Source organism: Mesoplodon densirostris, chromosome 1, assembly GCF_025265405.1.
Source record: "Mesoplodon densirostris isolate mMesDen1 chromosome 1, mMesDen1 primary haplotype, whole genome shotgun sequence".
Lineage (NCBI taxonomy): Eukaryota > Metazoa > Chordata > Mammalia > Artiodactyla > Ziphiidae > Mesoplodon > Mesoplodon densirostris.
The window spans coordinates 114,465,580-114,484,321 of NC_082661.1; the positions used below are offsets into that span (position 1 = coordinate 114,465,580).

At 36.8% G+C, this 18,742-nt stretch overlaps 1 protein-coding gene across 2 annotated transcripts in view; it reads right to left on the minus strand.

Moving 5' to 3' along the window:
• The window catches only part of ERO1B (endoplasmic reticulum oxidoreductase 1 beta), a 65,734-nt gene that overhangs the window by 19,696 nt on the left and 27,296 nt on the right, over positions 1 to 18,742 (minus strand). For both annotated transcript variants that reach the window (XM_060108197.1, XM_060108188.1), the window contains exons 5-8: positions 17,810 to 17,892; positions 12,535 to 12,608; positions 6,754 to 6,874; positions 6,570 to 6,616 (exon numbers count right to left, since the gene is read on the minus strand). In XM_060108197.1, coding sequence (XP_059964180.1) covers positions 6,570 to 6,616; positions 6,754 to 6,874; positions 12,535 to 12,608; positions 17,810 to 17,892 — 325 coding nt within the window. The remainder of the gene's footprint in view (positions 1 to 6,569; positions 6,617 to 6,753; positions 6,875 to 12,534; positions 12,609 to 17,809; positions 17,893 to 18,742) is intronic.

The following is an 18,742-nucleotide window of genomic DNA, read 5'->3' on the forward strand; positions in this document are numbered from 1 at the left end:
ACAGAAGAAGATATTCCATGCAAATGAAAATCAAAAGAAAGCTGGAGTAGCAATACGCAGATAAAACAGACTTTAAAATAAAGAATGTTACAAGAGACAAGGAAGGACACTAAATAATGATCAAGGGATCAATCCAAGAAGAAGATAAAATAACTGTAAATATTTATGCACCCAACATAGGAGCACCTCAATACATAAGGCAACTGCTAACAGCTATAAAAGAGGAAATTGACAGTAACACAATAATAGTGTGGGACTTAAACACCTCACTTACACCAATGGACAGATAACACCTCACTTACACCAACGGACAGATCTTCCAAACAGAAAATTAATAAGGAAACACAAGCTTTAAATGACACAACAGACCAGATAGATTTAATTGATATTTATAGGACATTCCATCCAAAAAGAGCAGATTACACTTTCTTCTCAAGTGCGCACAGAACATTCTCCAGGATAGATCACATCTTGGGTCACAAATCAAGCCTCAGTAAATTTAAGAAAATTGAAATCATATCAAGCGTCTTTTCTGACCACAAAGCTATGAGATTAGAAATGAATTACAGGGAAAAAAACACAATCACACGAAGGCTAAACAATATGTTACTAAATAACCAAGAGATCAGTGAAAAAATCAAAGAGGAAATCAAAATATACCTAGAGACAAACGACAATGAAAACACGATGATCCAAAACCTATGGGATGCAGCAAAAGCAGTTCTAAGAGGGACGTTTATAGCTATACAAGCCTACCTCAAGAAACAAGAAAAATCTCCAATAAACAATCTAACCTTACACCTAAAGGAGCTAGAGAAAAAAGAATAAGCAAAACCCTAAGTTAACAGAAGGAAAGAAATCATAAAGACCAGAGCAGAAATCAATGAAATCGAAACAAAGAAAACAATAGCAAAAATCAATAAAACTAAAAGCTGGTTCTTTGAGAAGACAAACAAAATTAATAAACCATTAGCCAGACTCATCCAGAAAAAGACGGAGAGGACTCAAATCAATAAAATTAGAAATGAAAAAGGAGAAGTTACAACAGACACTGCAGAAATACAAAGCATCCTAAGAGACTACTACAAGAAACTCTATGCCAATAATATGGACAACCTGGAAGAAATGGACAAATTCTTAGAAAGGTATAACCTTCCAAGATGGAACCAGGAAGAAACAGAAAGTATGAACAGACCAATCACAAGTAATAAAATTGAAACTGTGATTTAAAATCTTCCAAGAAACTAAAGTCCAGGAGCAGATGGCTTCACAGGTGAATTCGATCAAAAATTTAGAGAAGAGCTAACACCCATCCTTCTCAAACTCTTCCAAAAAATTGCAGAGGAAGGAACACTCCCAAACTCATTCTATGAGGCCACCATCACCCTGACACCAAAACCAAACAAAGATACTACAAAAAAAGAAAATTACAGACCAATATCACTGATGAATATAGATGCAAAAATCCTCAACAAAAATAACAGAATCCAACAACACATTAAAAGGATGAAACACCATGATCAAGTGGGATTTATCCCAGGGATGCAAGGATTCTTCAATATATGCAAATCAATGAATGTGATACACCATATTAACACATTGAAGAGTAAAAACCATACGATCATCTCAACAGATGCAGTAAAAGCTTTTGACAAAATTCAACACCCTTTTATGATAAAAATTCTCCAGAAAGTGAGCACAGAGGGAACCTACCTCAACATAATAAAGGCCATATATGACAAACCCACAGCAAACATCATTCACAACAGTGAAAAACTGAAAGCATTTCCTCTAAGATCAGGAACAAGACAAGGCTGCTCACTCTTAGCACTATTATTCAACATAGTTTTGGAATTCCTAGCCACAGCATCAGAGAAGAAAAATAAATAAAAGGAATACAAATTGGAAAAGAAAAAGTAAAGCTGTCACTGTTTGCAGATGACATGATACTACACATAGAGAATCCTAAAGATGCCACCAGAAAACTACTAGAGCTAATCAATGAATTTGGTAAAGTTGCAGGATACAAAATTAATGCACAGAAATCTCTTGCATTCCTATATGCTAACGATGAAAAATCTGAAAGAGAAATTAAGGAAACACTCCCATTTACCACTGCAACAAGAAGAATAAAATATCTAGGAATAAACCTACCTAGGGAGACAAAAGACCGTATGCAGTAAACTATAAGACACTGATGAAAGAAATTAAAGATAATAACAACAGATGGAGAGATATACCATGTTCTTGGATTGGAAGAATCAATATTGTGAAAATGACTATACTACCCAAAGCAATCTACAGATTCAATGCAATCCCTATCAAATTACCACTGGCATTTTTTATAGAACTAGAACAAAAAAAATCTTTAAATTTGTATGGAGACACAAAAGACCCCGAATAGCCAAAGCAGTCTTGAAAAAAGTGGAGCTGGAGTAATCAGACTCCCTGACTTCAGACTATACTACAAAGCTACAGTAATCGAGACAATATGGTACTGGCACAAAAACAGAAATATAGATCAATGGAACAAGATAGAAAGCCCAGAGATAAACCCATGCACCTACGGTCAACTAATCTATGACAAAGGAGGCAAGGATATACCATGGAGAAAAGACAGTCTCTTCAATAAGTGGTGCTGGGAAAACTGGACAGCTACATGTAAAAGAATGAAATTAGAACACTCCCTAACACCATACACAAAAATAAACTCAAAATGGATGAAAGACCTAAATGTAAGACCGGACACTATAAAACTCTTAAGAGGAAAACATAGGAAGAACACTCTTTGACGTAAATCACAGCAAGATCTTTTTTGATTGCCTCCCAGAGTAATGGAAATAAAAACAAGAATAAACAAATGGGACCTAATGAAACTTAAAACCTTTTGCACAGCAAAGGAAACCATAAACAAGATGAAAAGACAATCCTCAGAATGGGAGAAAATATTTGCAAACAAATCAACGGACAAAGGATTAATCTCCAAAATATATAAACAGCTCATGCAGCTGAATATTAAAAAAACAACCCAATCCAAAAATGGGCAGAAGACCTAAATAGACATTTCTCCAAAGAAGACATACAGATGGCCAAGAAGCACATTAAAGCTGCTCAACATCACTAATTATTAGAGAAATGCAAGTCAAAAGTACAATGAGATATCACCTCACACGAGTTAGAATGGGCATTATCAGAAAATCTACAAACAACAAATGCTGGAGAGGGTGTGGAGAAAAGGGAACCCTCTTGCACTGTTGGTGGGAATGTAAATTGATACAGCCACTATGGAAAACAGTATGGAGGTTCCTTAAAAAACTAAAAATAGAATTACCATTTTACCCAGCAATCTCACTACTGGGCCTAAACCCAGAGAAAACCAGAATTCAAAAAGAGACATGCACCCCAATGTTCACTGCAGCACTATTTACAATAGCCAAGTCATGGAAGTGACCTAAATGCCCATCGACAGACGAATGGATAAAGAAGATGTGGCACAGGGCTTCCCTGGTGGCGCAGTGGTTGAGAGTCCGCCTGCCGATGCAGGGGACACGGGTTCGTGCCCCGATCCCGGAAGATCCCACATGCCGCGGAGCGGCTGGGCCCACGAGCCATGGCCGCGGAGCCTGTGTGTCCGGAGCCTGTGCTCCGCAACGGGAGAGGCCACAGCAGTGAGAGGCCCGTGTACAGCAAAAAAAAAAAAAAAAAAAAAAGAAGATGTGGCACATATATACAATGGAATATTACTCAGCCATAAAAAGGAACGAAATTGGGTCATTTGTAGAGACGTGGATGGATCTAGAGACTGTCATACAGAGTGAAGTAAGTCAGAAAGAAAAAAACAAGTATCATATATTAACGCATATATGTGGAACCTAGAAAAATGGTACAGATGAACCAGTTTGCACAGCAGAAAGTGAGACAGATGTAGGGAACAAACGTATGGACACCAAGGGGGGAAAGCAGCAGCGGGTGGTGGTGGTGGTGTGATGAATTGGGAGATTGGGATTGACATGTATACACTGATGTGTACAAAATGGATGACTAATAAGAACCCGCTGCATAAAAAAATAAAATAAAATTCAAAAAAAAATTAAACAGCTGTTAATCAACAATTGGTGGTTTCAATGGAGAAAGCATATAAACAGCATTAGTGAGAGCTATTGCATTACTTCCTGGGGTACCCACTTGTCACCCAGGACCCATTCTCTCCCTTACCTAGTCTTTTGTCTCCCTCTTCTACACTTGTTTTTTCTCTGCTCCTCTTTCCTCCCTCCATCCTTTTCTCTATGCACTTTCCTTCCTCTCTTCATCTTTCCTACAGCCTCATGTCTCTAGTTTATCATAATATGGAAACGAAGTATTTCTCAGGACTTGATGCTTTTATTAAATGAACAATTATATTTTCTGCTTTAAGAGTAAGTGATCCATATATATGGAATCTAAAAAAAAAAAAAAAAAAACGGTCCCATCCTAGGGGCAGGACAGGAATAAAGACGCAGACGTAGAGAATGGACTTGAGGCCACAGGGAGGGGGAAGGGTAAGCTGGGATGAAGTGAGAGAGTAGCCTGGACATAAATACACTGCCAAATGTAAAATATCTAGCTAGTGGGAAGCAGCACCATAGCACAGGGAGATCAGCTCCGTGCTTTGTGACCACCTAGAGGGGTGGGATAGGGAGGGTGGGAGGGAGACGCAAGAGGGAGGGGATATGGGGAGATATGTATACATATAGCTGATTCACTTTATTATACAACAGAAACTAACACAACATTGTAAAGCAATTATACTCCAAAAACGATGTTAAAAAAAAAAAAGGGCTTCCCTGGTGATGCAGTGGTTAGGAATCTGCCTGCCAACGCAGGGGACACGGGTTCAAGCCCTGGTCGGGAAGATCCCACATGCCGCGGAGCAACAAAGCCCGTGAGCCACAACTGAGCCTGCGCTCTAGAACCCGCGAGCCACAACTACTGAAGCCTGCACGCCTAGAGCCCATGCTCCGCAACGAGAGGCCACCACAATGATAAGCCTGCACACTGCAACAAACAGTAGCCCCCATTCGCCACAACTAGAGAAAGCCCACGCACAGTAATGATGACCCAGCACAGCCAAAAAAAAAAGATGTTAAAAAAAGGAGTAAGTGATCATAGAAAAGGTCTGAAAGGATACCTTCCAAACTCTGTACTACGGAAAAGAAAAAGTGTGTGGAGGCAGGTATGGGTGGGGGAAGCGTTCCCTTTTTACTTTATATAACTTTTGCATTGTTTCAATTTTTATAAAATCTTGTATAATAAAAACATTTAAGTTGAAAATGGAAAAGTTATGAGGTAAAAGTAGTAAAAGAGACAAAGGATAAGAAACCATGCACACCTTCTTCACACTCCGATTATCTTGCCCAAGCAGTTTCAGGATGAATTTGGGAAAACTATTGGCCATACTGTGAGTGCACATCTGAGAGCAGTCCATTCATTCAAACTTCCTAAGTCACTCTCATTCTGAGAAATGCCTAAAGAGATGAATCTAGACCAGGAAATTCAAGTTCCTAAATCAATCCTGGTCTAAAGAAAGCATTAGAATGGCACGTCAATCACAGGGCCGCTCCCAGGGTTTGAGTCCTCGTTGAGAATAGACTGAGGATACGCCTAATAATTTTATATTGAATAAACTCCAACTATGTAAGACAATGCTGTCCCATATAACTATAACAACAGCCATATATGTAATTAAAATTTTTTTCTAATAAAAATTTGTTATGTTTTCTAATATCCACATTTTAAAAAGCAAAAGGTATACATGCACTGCAGTACATCAACAATTTGTTTTGTGATGCAAGAGTTAAAGTAGTTCTACCAAAACAATCAGATTCTGTTTAATGGTAAAAATATTTTATACTACTTCAGTTTTTAAATTGAAATGAACTAAAATGACGTAAAATTTAGTTTCACACTAGCCACATTTCATGTGCTCAACAGCCTGATGTGGCAAAGTGGCAACCTAACTTTCTGATACTTCTCTGCATCCTTCTGAATCAGAGTGTCGTGCATCGATCAGCACTTGGGCATTACCTGGGAGTCTCACCCACGACTTACAGAATCAGAACCTGTATTTAACAAGGCTCCTAGGAGATTTGTATGCGTACTGAAGTCGGAGAAGCATGTTATGAGTCAGTGGTTCTGAAAGCGGCTGCATACTGGAATCATCTGGAGAGCTTGAAAAACACCAATGCCTGAGTCCGAATTCCAAAGACTGTGACAACTGGTATGGGACAGGGCCTGGGCATTTAGATTTTTACCAGTTCCTCAGGAACCTCTAATACATATAGATTACTCATATATTCTAATTTATTTTATATATAGCTCCTAATGTAGGGCCTGGCACATATCAGGCAGTCAATAAGTGACAGTAATTATATAAAACGTGGAAATCTTGAGACCTAACTATGAACTAATCTTATACTTTTGATCATTCAAATTAAGCAAAAATATAAAATAGTTGAAAATTTTCTCAACATATAATTACAAAGGTATCTTGTAACAATTTCTAAAACCATGAAAATGTATCAAAAACCCACCTCGGCTGGGTGCCAGAGGATTTAAAGGACGATAAACAGATCGAGGCCTGAAAAAGAAAATACAAAACTCAAACGTAAAATGGTTTGACATTTTGATGTAATTTTTTCCAAGAGAAACAAGTATTCCCCTTCTTCCACCCTCCCTCTAGTCAATCCTCCTCTTTCCCCTACCCCCTCCAGTTACTTGAAACAGTTTTCTTCGTAGATGCTGTTCCACACTCTCCACGCAGAGGACCCTTTATAGCCAGTGTAACGCTCAGGGTTCAGCAAAAGGTCTACATACTGAGCAGCTGGAGATCTCTCATCTGAACAAGAAACAATTCATAAAATCATCCACATTTCACTATTTATCTAAAATTTACCATTACAAAGCAAACAGGACTATCCAAAGGTTAGAGAAATGCTACGCTTTCAAGTCATCTCCAACTTAAACGGTAGAGTGGTTAGCACACTTGTGACTGTCCTTGACCCAGGACTTAAAATAACTTGAACTTGAGAGAGGAAAAATAACTGCTCACTTTCTTTTGGACGCTCAATGCCCTCTTACGGAATGTAACAGGCTTTACCTTATTAGAGGCATTAATCATTTCTTAAGTTTTAACCACTAGGACTGAAAAGACCTAACAGAATCATAACCTGTTCTTAATATTTTATGTGATTGCCCCCCTATGTATATATCTACCTAAACACATACTTGAAACATTTATTTTGTTTGCATATATTGTATCTAAAAAAAAAAAAAGATTTCCGTGATACTTTCTACTTGGACTTACGAAGTAAATGGTGCAGTAACTCTGTGATTCAAATTCGATCATTTATAGAGTTACACAATGTTGTAGTAAAAAAAAAAGTTACAAATTTATTTTTACCAATGTTAATATATTGGTTAACATATTAATTGGTTAACATATTGGTGAGTAGGCACAACTTCAAGAATTTATTAACACATTTAAAATTAAATAACGATTTTCTGTGTTGAAACTCAAATTAGTATTACTAGATCTCCACTATTTGGACAACATTTTGATAGAGATCTCTGGGGGATACAAAAGATAAAGAAAAATGGTCTTAATGGTCACATTCTGGGTAGAAAAGGGAAGCACACGCTTTTCGATCTACAGAAAAATTATAATGACTATGCTTCACACATCTATGCTAATACCACCTATAAGCTGAAATGCTATGTATGTTGGCATGGATGTATTCTTTTATGTACATGCTTCCTAATTTTTGGTGTCACGGTATTAAATCAATGGTATATAGACACCTAACTTGAAACAGGGACAAACATGGTCATTAAAATATGGCCCCTCTTGCTTTCATTACCTATCAGTCAAAAATATTCATTGGCCATTCAATGACCGTAGATTGAGATGATCCATAATCTTAAGGGAAAAAAAAGCAGCGTCCTGATCCATGCCTTTCAAAAACTACCTGATACATTTGTGATGTATAAAGAGTACAAAGATAATCATAACTTATCATTACTAAATGAGTGGTATCTAACTTACAGACAATGAAAACATGATTTTGAAGAATACTGGCTCTATTTCCAGCACTAACATTATACAGATATTCCACTAAATAAGTTAAAGCACAGAAAACGTTAACTCACAGATGGATGAACAGAAACTGTTGAAGGACATTTATTGATCAGGACTTAAAACAATAATTTAAAAAATCTTAATTGAAAAATAAAAATTCAAATCATTTAGTTAATAAAATATGGATTTTACAGTAAAATTTTAAGTTTTACAATTCACTAATTTCTGTTATATATTTTAAATTTGAGTTGTTCTCAATTAAGTTCACTTGCAAAACTGACTCAGTTATGTATAAACTTTAGAAATATTAATATCATAAATATATACCCATTGGCATATACATGTATACACACGTGTATAAAGAAAGTATGTGCATGCACATAAGCCTACACTTAGGTACAGTCATCTATGAATGTGAAGATTGAATTAGTATCAACCTCTTCGCCCAATTAAACAACCAACAAAGAAAAAAAAAATACCCTGGATTCAAATATTAAAGTATATGGATTTAAAATATACTCTAAGGGAGTAGAAAGTCACATGAGTAAAATCAATTATATCAGTTTTTAAAGTACTTAAGTAAACTTACATTCTTAATGTTCTTAGTGTGTATTCCCTTAATTCCCAAATCAGAAGTTGTTTTAAAAAATTTAATACTTTTTCAAATCATGAAAAAGGTGTTTTGTTAACCTACAGAAGGTATCAGCAAACTATGGCCCACAGGCCAAGTCTGGTCTGCTGTGTATTTTTGTAAAGAAAGTTTTATGGGAACACAAGTCATGTTCATTTGCTTATGTGCCACTTTCACATTATTATGGCAGAGTTGAGCAGTTGCAAGAGAGACCATATGGTTCACAAAGCCTAAAATATTTACTGTCTGCCCATTTACAGAAGAAAAAGTTTGTCAACCCCTGACCTATACTGACAAGAATTTCATGACATCCACAGTGAGGAACCTATGTGGAAGAAAGCATACACAGGCTGAGGTTCCCTATAAACACACCCATCCTTAGTCCCAGGGCCACCTGTGACATGATCATAATTAAATTGTTCCCAAACTATAACTTCTTTCCATTTGTACAGCTGTATCATACGTTCAGGTAATGCTCTTGGATCCCTACTAAGTCCTCCCCTCAAAAAGTTTTCTCTTTTTCCTCCCTCTACAAACCTGTTCCAAAGCTATTCTTTCTTTTTGACCATGCTAACCAATACCTAAGGATTCAAAGAATTTCTACTGAATCAAAATACCTAATTCTGGGAATTCATCAACTTGAACCAATATCTTTTCCTCCTCCTCAAGTACACCGTTTTTCCCCAGTTGAATTTTCTTTTCACTGTCCTAATTGAGTTACGAGGCCACGCTGCATGCTCTATGGTGCCAGGCATCCTTCCCACCTTCTAACCCATATTATCTCTTAATACATAATGGTTGCATAGGACAACTTAGCGTGTAAGCTTTTTGCTTATGGACACAGACAAAAAATATAAGGTTACAGACTCAGGATTGAGTCTACAAGCCTCCATCTCCAACACTACTCCAAACTGCTACTAACTCACTATTAAAACATAATTTCCTCAGTCAAGGAGAATCTAGAGTTTATAAAGCATACAAGTAATTCTGATACACAGCTAGATTTAGAAACCAGTGTTTTAAGCAATATTTTTAATGTATCAATGAACCTGTTTTAAGGGGAAAAATAAAAAGTAAAAATCTATCACACTGTTCAGGTTATTTAATGAACTAACTACTTCATTGAGCAAATATTTACTGGGCATGAACCATGGCCCGGCAGTGTTCTAGGCACTAGGGATACAGTCGTGAAGAAAAAGACACGGTCCTTGCTCTCAAGTCGCTCACAATCTAGATGAAGACAGACAACATACAGATAAACTAAATAGTGTTTCTCACACAGTTCTTAGTACTCTGGGAGCAGGCAGCAGTGCAAAGAGATAGAAAGTGAAAGCGGTTACTCTTTTATGACAGCAGGCTTCTCTGAGGAGGTGACATTTGAGCAGAAACCTGAAGCAAAGGAAGCAGCAAGCCATGCATAAAAACAATATCAAAAAAAAAATAGAGGAAGGGAGAGCGGCTTACCTTAAACCGCTCAATTATTTAAAAACCTATTATATGATCTATGAGGATCATCTTTCCTTTCAAATAATGACAAAAACAAAAACAAAACAGCAGAGAGCAGGGGTGTTTGACTATATTCCAATAACTGGGGTGAATATTCTTTAGATTTTTTGTTTTAATCTAATGATTTTATTTTATTTTTAAATATTTATTTATTTATTTAGCTGCGTCGGGTCTTAGTTGCAGCATGCGGGATCTAGTTCCCTGACCAGTGATCGAATCCAGGCCCCCTGCACTGGGAGCACAGGGTCCTAGCCACTGGACCACTAGGGAAGTCACTAATCTAATGATTTTAGATTACTGAAATAACTAAACAATGACTCCAAAGCTACTCTGATAGTATTTTTTTTAAACTGTAGGTAAAAATCTTTGGGACATACATGAACATTACTAGGAGAATCATGGTAATCCAACTAGTAGCATGGTTTCACGTGTTTAAGAATTACATAAAATATAAAAACAGGTGGCACAGCGGTTAGGAATCTGCCTGCCAGTGCAGGGGACACGGGTTTGAGCCCTGGTCCGGGAAGATCTCACATGCCGCAGAGCAACTAAGCCCGTGCACCACAACTACTGAGCCTGCGCTCTAGAGCCCACGAGCCACAACTACTGAGCCCACAAGCCACAACTACTGAAGCCCATGAGCCTAGAGCCCATGCTCCGCAACAAGAGAAGCCACGACAGTGAGAAGAAGCCTGCGCGCCACAATGAAGAGTAGTCCCCGCTCGCCACAACTAGAGAAAGCCCCCGTGCAGCAACGAAGACCCAACGCAGCCAAAAATTAATTAATTAATTTTAAAAATATAAAAACAACTAGTTACTTTAATATGTAATCCTAAAAATTTTAAAGGATGATTTTATGGAAATTTTTATAGGACACCTCTTCCACTTTTACGATTTAAGAAGCTATACTGAAAAATTAATTAACACTATTTATACTGATGACAGATAATAGAACACATCAATTTAATCATAGCAAGCAACCTCTACAATTGAGTAGTATTTTTTACTAAATACCTAAAGAGAAATATATATTCACAGAAATGATTTTTTAATCTGAAAACCTGTTAAATAAGCACTATCCAGAATATTTTAATAAAAGAATACATGAGAAGTTGGAAAGAAGTGACTATAAGTGTTAAACACTCAAATATAATTAGATTGACAACGAAAAAGCAAATGAGAGCAGTCAGCCACGTGAGTGCTCACCCAGGTACAACAGCTTGCTCTGATAAAACCGTTGCCAATTCTAAATATCATAATAGGGGTATCTATGAATTGCCCACTATCATATCGAAAAAACTTTTGTTCAGATCTCTTAACAATTTCCTTGTTGAAACCATATAAAACATGGTAATAACACTCCCTCTCCCAGCATCTTCTCAATTTACCATACTATTGTAGAAGTGCCCTGTAATTCATTCCATTACAGACTGCATTAAAAACACAATTCTAGGTAAGAATCTTTAAAACAAATCTTCAGAAAGCAAACCATGCTAGATGCTTTAAAAATTCAGAAGAACTTCTGCTGCCTGTTTTCAGTTATGCATGGTTGAACCCCAAATTCTTTTCTACCACCAGAAAATAACAATACCAAGGTAAAAGGTAAAGAGAGGCCAAATGAATGATTTAAGCCTACTCAACACAATTATTGGGAGTATTCTCCTAAAGATAAAAAATTTTGAGTCACGTCAATTATCTTCTGTTAAAAGAAGTGGTAGTTACTACTGAACCACCATTGCTTCCATTCCAGCAGACTCTTGGAAAGAGGGCTGTGGGGAAGTCAAATTAGAGTCCTCCACGATGTTGGAAGGTGTCTTTATGTTAGTTTGTTGAGACCTCCAACTAATTCGAGTGTGAACACTTCTATAACATGGTCACAGACCTATAACTAAGTGGCTTGAATTAGAGGTCCATAGGAGGTGGGGTGTCACAATGGAAAGAAGACAGGTTTGGGATTCAGTCAGATCTGGGATTGAATCCTGTCTCAGCCTCTTGCTACTGTGTGATCTTGGGCAAGTTACTTTGTCTTTTTGAGACTCAGTTTCCCCACATATAAAATAATACACACCTATTAGGGTAGTTGTAAAGCTAAGAAATAATGTACTTAAGGCACTTAGCACAGGGCCTGGAACATCGGTTCTCAATAAACACCATTATGAATAATAAGATCCACATACAACATCCTGTGTCTTTAAGCTATAACTCTGACTGTAACTTCACTGGTTTAAGGGTCTTAAAGGGGTTAAAGTTAAAATAATGTAATTACAATAGTTTCTTTTATTACCATCAAGTTCACAAAAGTGATCCTGTGAATCATCATATCTTGCCCAGTCAATGAAAGCTTCTCTGCTTTGATTACTATGGGAAGGAGGAATAAAAAAGAAAAAGGATTAAATCTGGAGTTGAAAACTTTAACACTGTATTCTAGTGTACTAAGAATAGATAATCTGAGATCACGTCTTTATTAATTAGATGGTGTTACAAATTCAGTTAGCAGTCACATGAAGGAATGATTAAAACAAGTTATACGAAAGACATATTTATTTCTGTGATTTATATTTCTTAACTATATTAAAACTATTTTAGCCCTAGTTCAATGATAACTACTTTGACCAGAAAACTAATTTACAAATATATATAAGACGTAGTTAAACACGAAATTCAGGCTGGTCTTTTTAGTTGACTTAGAAATTGTAGTTAACTATGTATTATTTTTTCCTAAAGTAGGAATTAAATTTACTTTCATAATTCTTTTAATTTAAATTGCTTCTCTACTTATACAACCCAAAATACTAAAAAATGCATTTCTAGGATCTTCCATCCAACATGCTATTCCCTAGTAACACCAATGTCACTTTCATCACAGTGTATCATTCATTTTACACATTACGTCACATTTAACAAAATCTAAGTTCCAGATTTCTTTTTTTAATAAATATATATTATTTATTTATTTATTTTTGGCTGCATTGAGTCTTCATTGCTGTGCGCGGGCTTTCTCTAGTTGCGGCAAGCGGAGGCTACTCTTTGTTGTGGTGCATGGGCGTCTCAATGTGGTGGCTTCTCTTGTTGCAGAGCACAGGCTCTAGGTGCGTGGGCTTCAGTAGTTGTGCCTTGCGGGCTCAGGAGTTGTGGCTCGCGGGCTCTAGAGTGCAGGCTCAGTAGTTGTGGTGCACGGGCTTAGTTGCTCCGTGGCATGTGGGATCTTCCCGGACCAGGGCTCAAACCCGTGTCCCCTGCATTGGCAGGCAAATGCTTAACCACTGCACCACCAGGGAAGTCCTATCATCAAGATTTCTGACCTGGAGAACTGATAAAGGAACAACTGCACTCATTCAAATAAACTTTGACCTATATTCACTTTAACCTATATTCAGACATTCTGTCTTAAACACATGATGGTAGCATATATACCATCTTTATTCCCTACACTAAAGGAAAAAAAATGAGGCAAAAAAAAATGACGTACCAAGTATAAATCAGGTTTTCATAAATGTGGTACTGTCATAGCCAATAATTTATTTTGTATTTGGGAAGCTGCTGCATAGCATAACGACAGCAGGAAGTATATAAGGCTGGCCGCACTACAACAACTTTACCAATAAAAATTTCCAATTCAATTTACCATGGGATTCTGTTTCTCCTATGGGAATATATAATTAACTTCATAAAAGTTAATGGAAAATTTTATATCATAGGTGACTCAGTTGAAATATATGATGCCATAAAACAAGAATGCCTAAGTTCTAGTGAGAGCTAAAATGATAACTACAGTTATGTTTAATCAGATAAGTCTTCTGCTGAAAATAGTAAAGAACAAAGCAATTCTGATGTAAATGCCTATTTTCTTATGAGCAATATGACTAACTTAGAGGAACTTTTAGCACACTTATTTGATGCAGTTTTCTGGATTGTTTCATCTAACCCTTGCCTAAAGCCATGGTAGCAGAAAAGATATGGAATGTTAATCTAATGCTAATAGAGCTGGCCCAGTTTCGTATATAAACAAGTTATAAGGAACCTTAAAGGTCATCTAGTCCAGCTTTTCTAAAAGTCACTATGAAGATGGATGCCACGGTACTTACAGAAGAATCTCTTGGGCTTAACCTAGGGCTTTCTATCAAGACAGTGCTGTGAGTTAAAGTAGTCGTCTTTGAGGTGGGAAACAGGGACAGGAAGGGATGGGATGGAGGGGTTACACTGGGGCATGAGAAGACTTTGGGGAGTGTAGACATAACCATCTTGATTGTGCTGATTTTTGTGAATGTACACATGTCAAAACATCACATTGTACATTTTGAATAGGTGCAGTGTACTGTGTGTCAATTACACTTCCATAAAGCTGTTTAAAAATTACACTACCGACTGTCGGAGAAGTTGTGGAATGCGGAACTCCTGTACACTACTACTAGCGACAATGTATTTTGGTACAGTCATTTTGGAAAACCATTTGGCAGTTCTTAATTCCACTCCTAGGTATATTCTCCACAGAAATGCATACCAAATGTACCAGCAAATATCCACCTAAATATTTTGTGAAATGGCCAAGACATCCAGCATATTATTCAACATAATGTTGCATAAAATAAGCCAGAAACAAAAGAATACACACTATATTATACCATGTATATAAATGGGCAAAACTAATCTTTACTAACATAACTCAAAATCATGATTAACTCTGGAAGGTGGTAATGGCTAGGAAAGTACATGATGTGATCTTCTGGGTAGCAAGTATATTGTTCTGGATGGTGGCTAATAGAGTTGGTTCACTTTGTAAAATTAAATTGGCCTTTATACTTAAGATTTGTATACTTTATTATGTGTGTGTTAAACTTAAAAGTTTAAAAAATTAATAACTTCAGTTTAACAACAAAAATCCATAAGCAAAATTAAAAGACAAGCCCTAACAACCCATACAGGCAACAAAGAATTATTATCAGATTATATGAAGAATGCCTACAGAATAATTTTAAAATGCACCCCTTCCCCAATGGAGGAAAAGATAGCAAAGAATATTAACAGGCAATTTACCTCAAAATCTTATGATAACTTAAGGCCCAGTCCCTGGATCACTTCTCTATTTATATTCTCTCCTTGGTAATCTCACTCAGGTTTATGGTTTTTAAATATCACACATTCATTGAATGACTCCCGCATTTATCTCCAGCCCAGACCCTTCCCCTGAAAATGAGATTTGTATATCCAACTGCTTGCTGGACGTTTCACAGGCAGCTCAAACTTAACAAGTCCAAGGTTGAACTAAAATTTCCCATCAAACTTGCTCCTCCAGTAGGTGCCCCTAGTTCAATAAATGGCAGCTCCATTTTTTTTTTTACAACCAAATCTTGTAATCATTCTTAGCTCCTGTCTGTTTTCATACCCTACATCCAATCCTTCAGCAAATACACTCTGCTCTACCTCCAAAATCTATCCAGAATCTGACCACCTCTCATTATTTCCACTGCCATCACCCCAGCCTAAACTAAACCACCATCACATCTTACAAGGATTACTACAGTAACACATAAAGCAGGCTTCCACGACATAACACCTGGCTCCCTGACACACTCTCTCAAAATCCGCCAGTGGCTTTTCATTCCACTCAGTTTTAAAAGCAATATTCATAATAAGTGTCTTCAAGATGCTACAAGATCTCCACCCCACCTTACTCCTGCCCCCTCCCATCCCTAGCATCTTCTGATTTTGTCTTCCATTACTTTGTCCTTGTTCACTATACTCCAGCCACACTGGCCTTGTGCTTCCTCAAGCAGTCAAGGCAAGCTCTGGCCTCAGGGCCTTTTACTAACCATTATGCATGCCTGGAATACTGTTCCCCACCCCCTACCTGCCCAGGCAGCCATATTATGACTCAGGCCTTCATGAGCGCTTTGCCTGTTATCACTCTGGCCTTCTTGGACCAACAATTTAAAACAGTGCAACCACCTTCACCCCTAGCCCTCTCTCTCTCTTCCCTGCATCATTTTTCTGCCTGGCACTCACCATCATTTTATTACTTAGCACTAACTTTACTTGTTTCTTGCACATTTCTGCCTAGGATGAAGCTGCAGGAGGGCTGGAATTTGTTTCCCACTTACACCGCTATAATCCTAGAATAGCACCTGGCATATTGTAGGCATTCATTTGTTGAATGAATAAGGAACCGGAATGCCCAATAAACAAGAGGAAAAAATGCCCAAACTCACTAATAATCAACAAAATATAATTAAGGAAAAATGAGATACTATTTCACACTTATCAAACATTACCAATTTTTGGCAAGGATGTGGAGAACAAAGCAAGTTCTCAGTGATGGAGGCCATACATAGCTACACAAGTGTTTTAGAAAGCCATCAGGCTATATGAAGAACAGCTGCAAGAGGGCAAGCTTAGGGTTCAGCAATTTTATTTCCAGTGTATACAAAAAACATTATCAAGGATGCTCAAGGTGGCATAATTTGTAGAAGTAAAAAATTTGAAACAACCTAAATGGCCATCAGTAGGGGAATAGATAAGCAAAATAGGGCATATTTATATGATGAAAACCATTTATCAGCTAAAAAAACATACAGATTTGTCTCATTCTAACATGGATATATCTAGAAAGCAAAATGTGCAGTGTAAAAAGAGTTGCAGAATGTTAATTATCACATTATATCATTTACATAAAGGAAAAATAAAATCATATACACAAACTATATATATATAAATTAAAAACAAAAACATGGACTTGGATACATACCAAATTCAGTTATCTATAAGGAAAGAGGGAAGAAAACAGGATTGGGGAATAAACATAGGGGATTTCAAATTCATCTTTGGCATTTCTCTTTTCTCATAAACATGGTAGAAAATGTTAACATTTATTCATTTGGAGTAGAGGATATATGGGTGTTTATTATACTATCCTTTCTACTTTTATATATTAGAATTTTTCATCAATAAATAAGATACATAAAACTACTAACTTTATTGTCTTTAACAATTATAGTACATAATTACAAATCTTAACAGGGAAATGAAAAAGAATTTCTGTCATATTCCCTTCCCCACTCACAACTACAGATCTGCTCAGTCATTTTATAACTGCATAATCTGAGACCACTTACAAATTACTCATGTTGGCCTTCAAAAGCAGGTTTGTACTTAGAGCAAATAAAGTCAACAGAAAAAAAAATCTATGAAACATTAACAGTTATGTTAATAGAAACCTTTATCATTCAAAATGTAACATATAGATTGAATTACTATTTTAAAAACTCAGAGATTCAAGTTCCTTTTCCCATAATAATCAGGAAGAAAGGACCCATAAACCCTGCTAAATGAGAAATCACCTAAATTTTTCCTTTTTAATAGTCATTATTGATGACTTAGACGTTTAAGAACGAATCAGCTAAGAGGAAGCAAAGCTATCATGAAATTTAGTATAAAGAATAACTTTTTCCTTTCAAAGATTAGTTAAAACTTTAATGTTTAATCAAAAACACAAGAAAAACCAAAGATTTCTATCATAAATAAACAAGGGAATATTTTCTTAATACTACTAAAATGAAATTTACCTTAATGTGCTGTTAATTGCTCCCAGTTTACTAGCTTGTTCACAATCTTCTAATTCTTTGGTATTGTTTGCCACTTTCAAGTACTGAAAAGAAATTCATAATATGTAAGTTTAGTAGCAATTATTACCTTTGTCTTTATTTCAGGTTCCATTGGCAGAAGAGTCAGTTTATCAATGATGATGTATACTAAATATAGATACATCCTATTATCAGAATCCCTAACACATGGAAGAAATGCAAATGCAAATGTGTCACAAATTTCCACCTAATAAATAAGCAAAGACATTAAAAATGTAGCAATTGGGCTTCCCTGGTGGTGGAGTGGTTGAGAGTCCGCCTGCCGATGCAGGGGACATGGGTTCGTGCCCTGGTCCGGGAAGATCCCACATGCCGCAGAGCGGCTGGGCCCGTGAGCCATGGCTGCTGAGCCTGCGCATCTGGAGCCTGTGCTCCGCAGCGGGAGAAGCCACAACAGTGGGAGGCCCGTGTACCGCAAAAAAAAAAAAAAAAAAAAAATGTAGCAATTTGCATTGGTATGTTGGTGATGATGTGAAATGAGAAGACCCTCTTGGGAAAGTAATTTAACAATATTTATGTAGAGCTGTAAATATGAATAAACCCTTGAGCCAGCAGTCCCACTGCTGAATCCATATCCAGAGCAACATTTAAAAACAAAAACAAAAACCACTTTAGAAAGTTATTTGGTACTCTCCTGTAATGTTGAGATAGGCACCCCCTTTGGCCCAGAAATCTTACTTCTAAATATAGACCTAGAGAAACTGTTACATATGTGCACAATTCGACGAAAGACAAAGATGCCAGTGCGTCACTGTTTGTGATAGCAAAAACCTGAAAACAATTGAAATGTTCATCAACAGAGGAATGGCTATTCACACAATTATACAAATATCTATACAACTGAATATTTTGCAG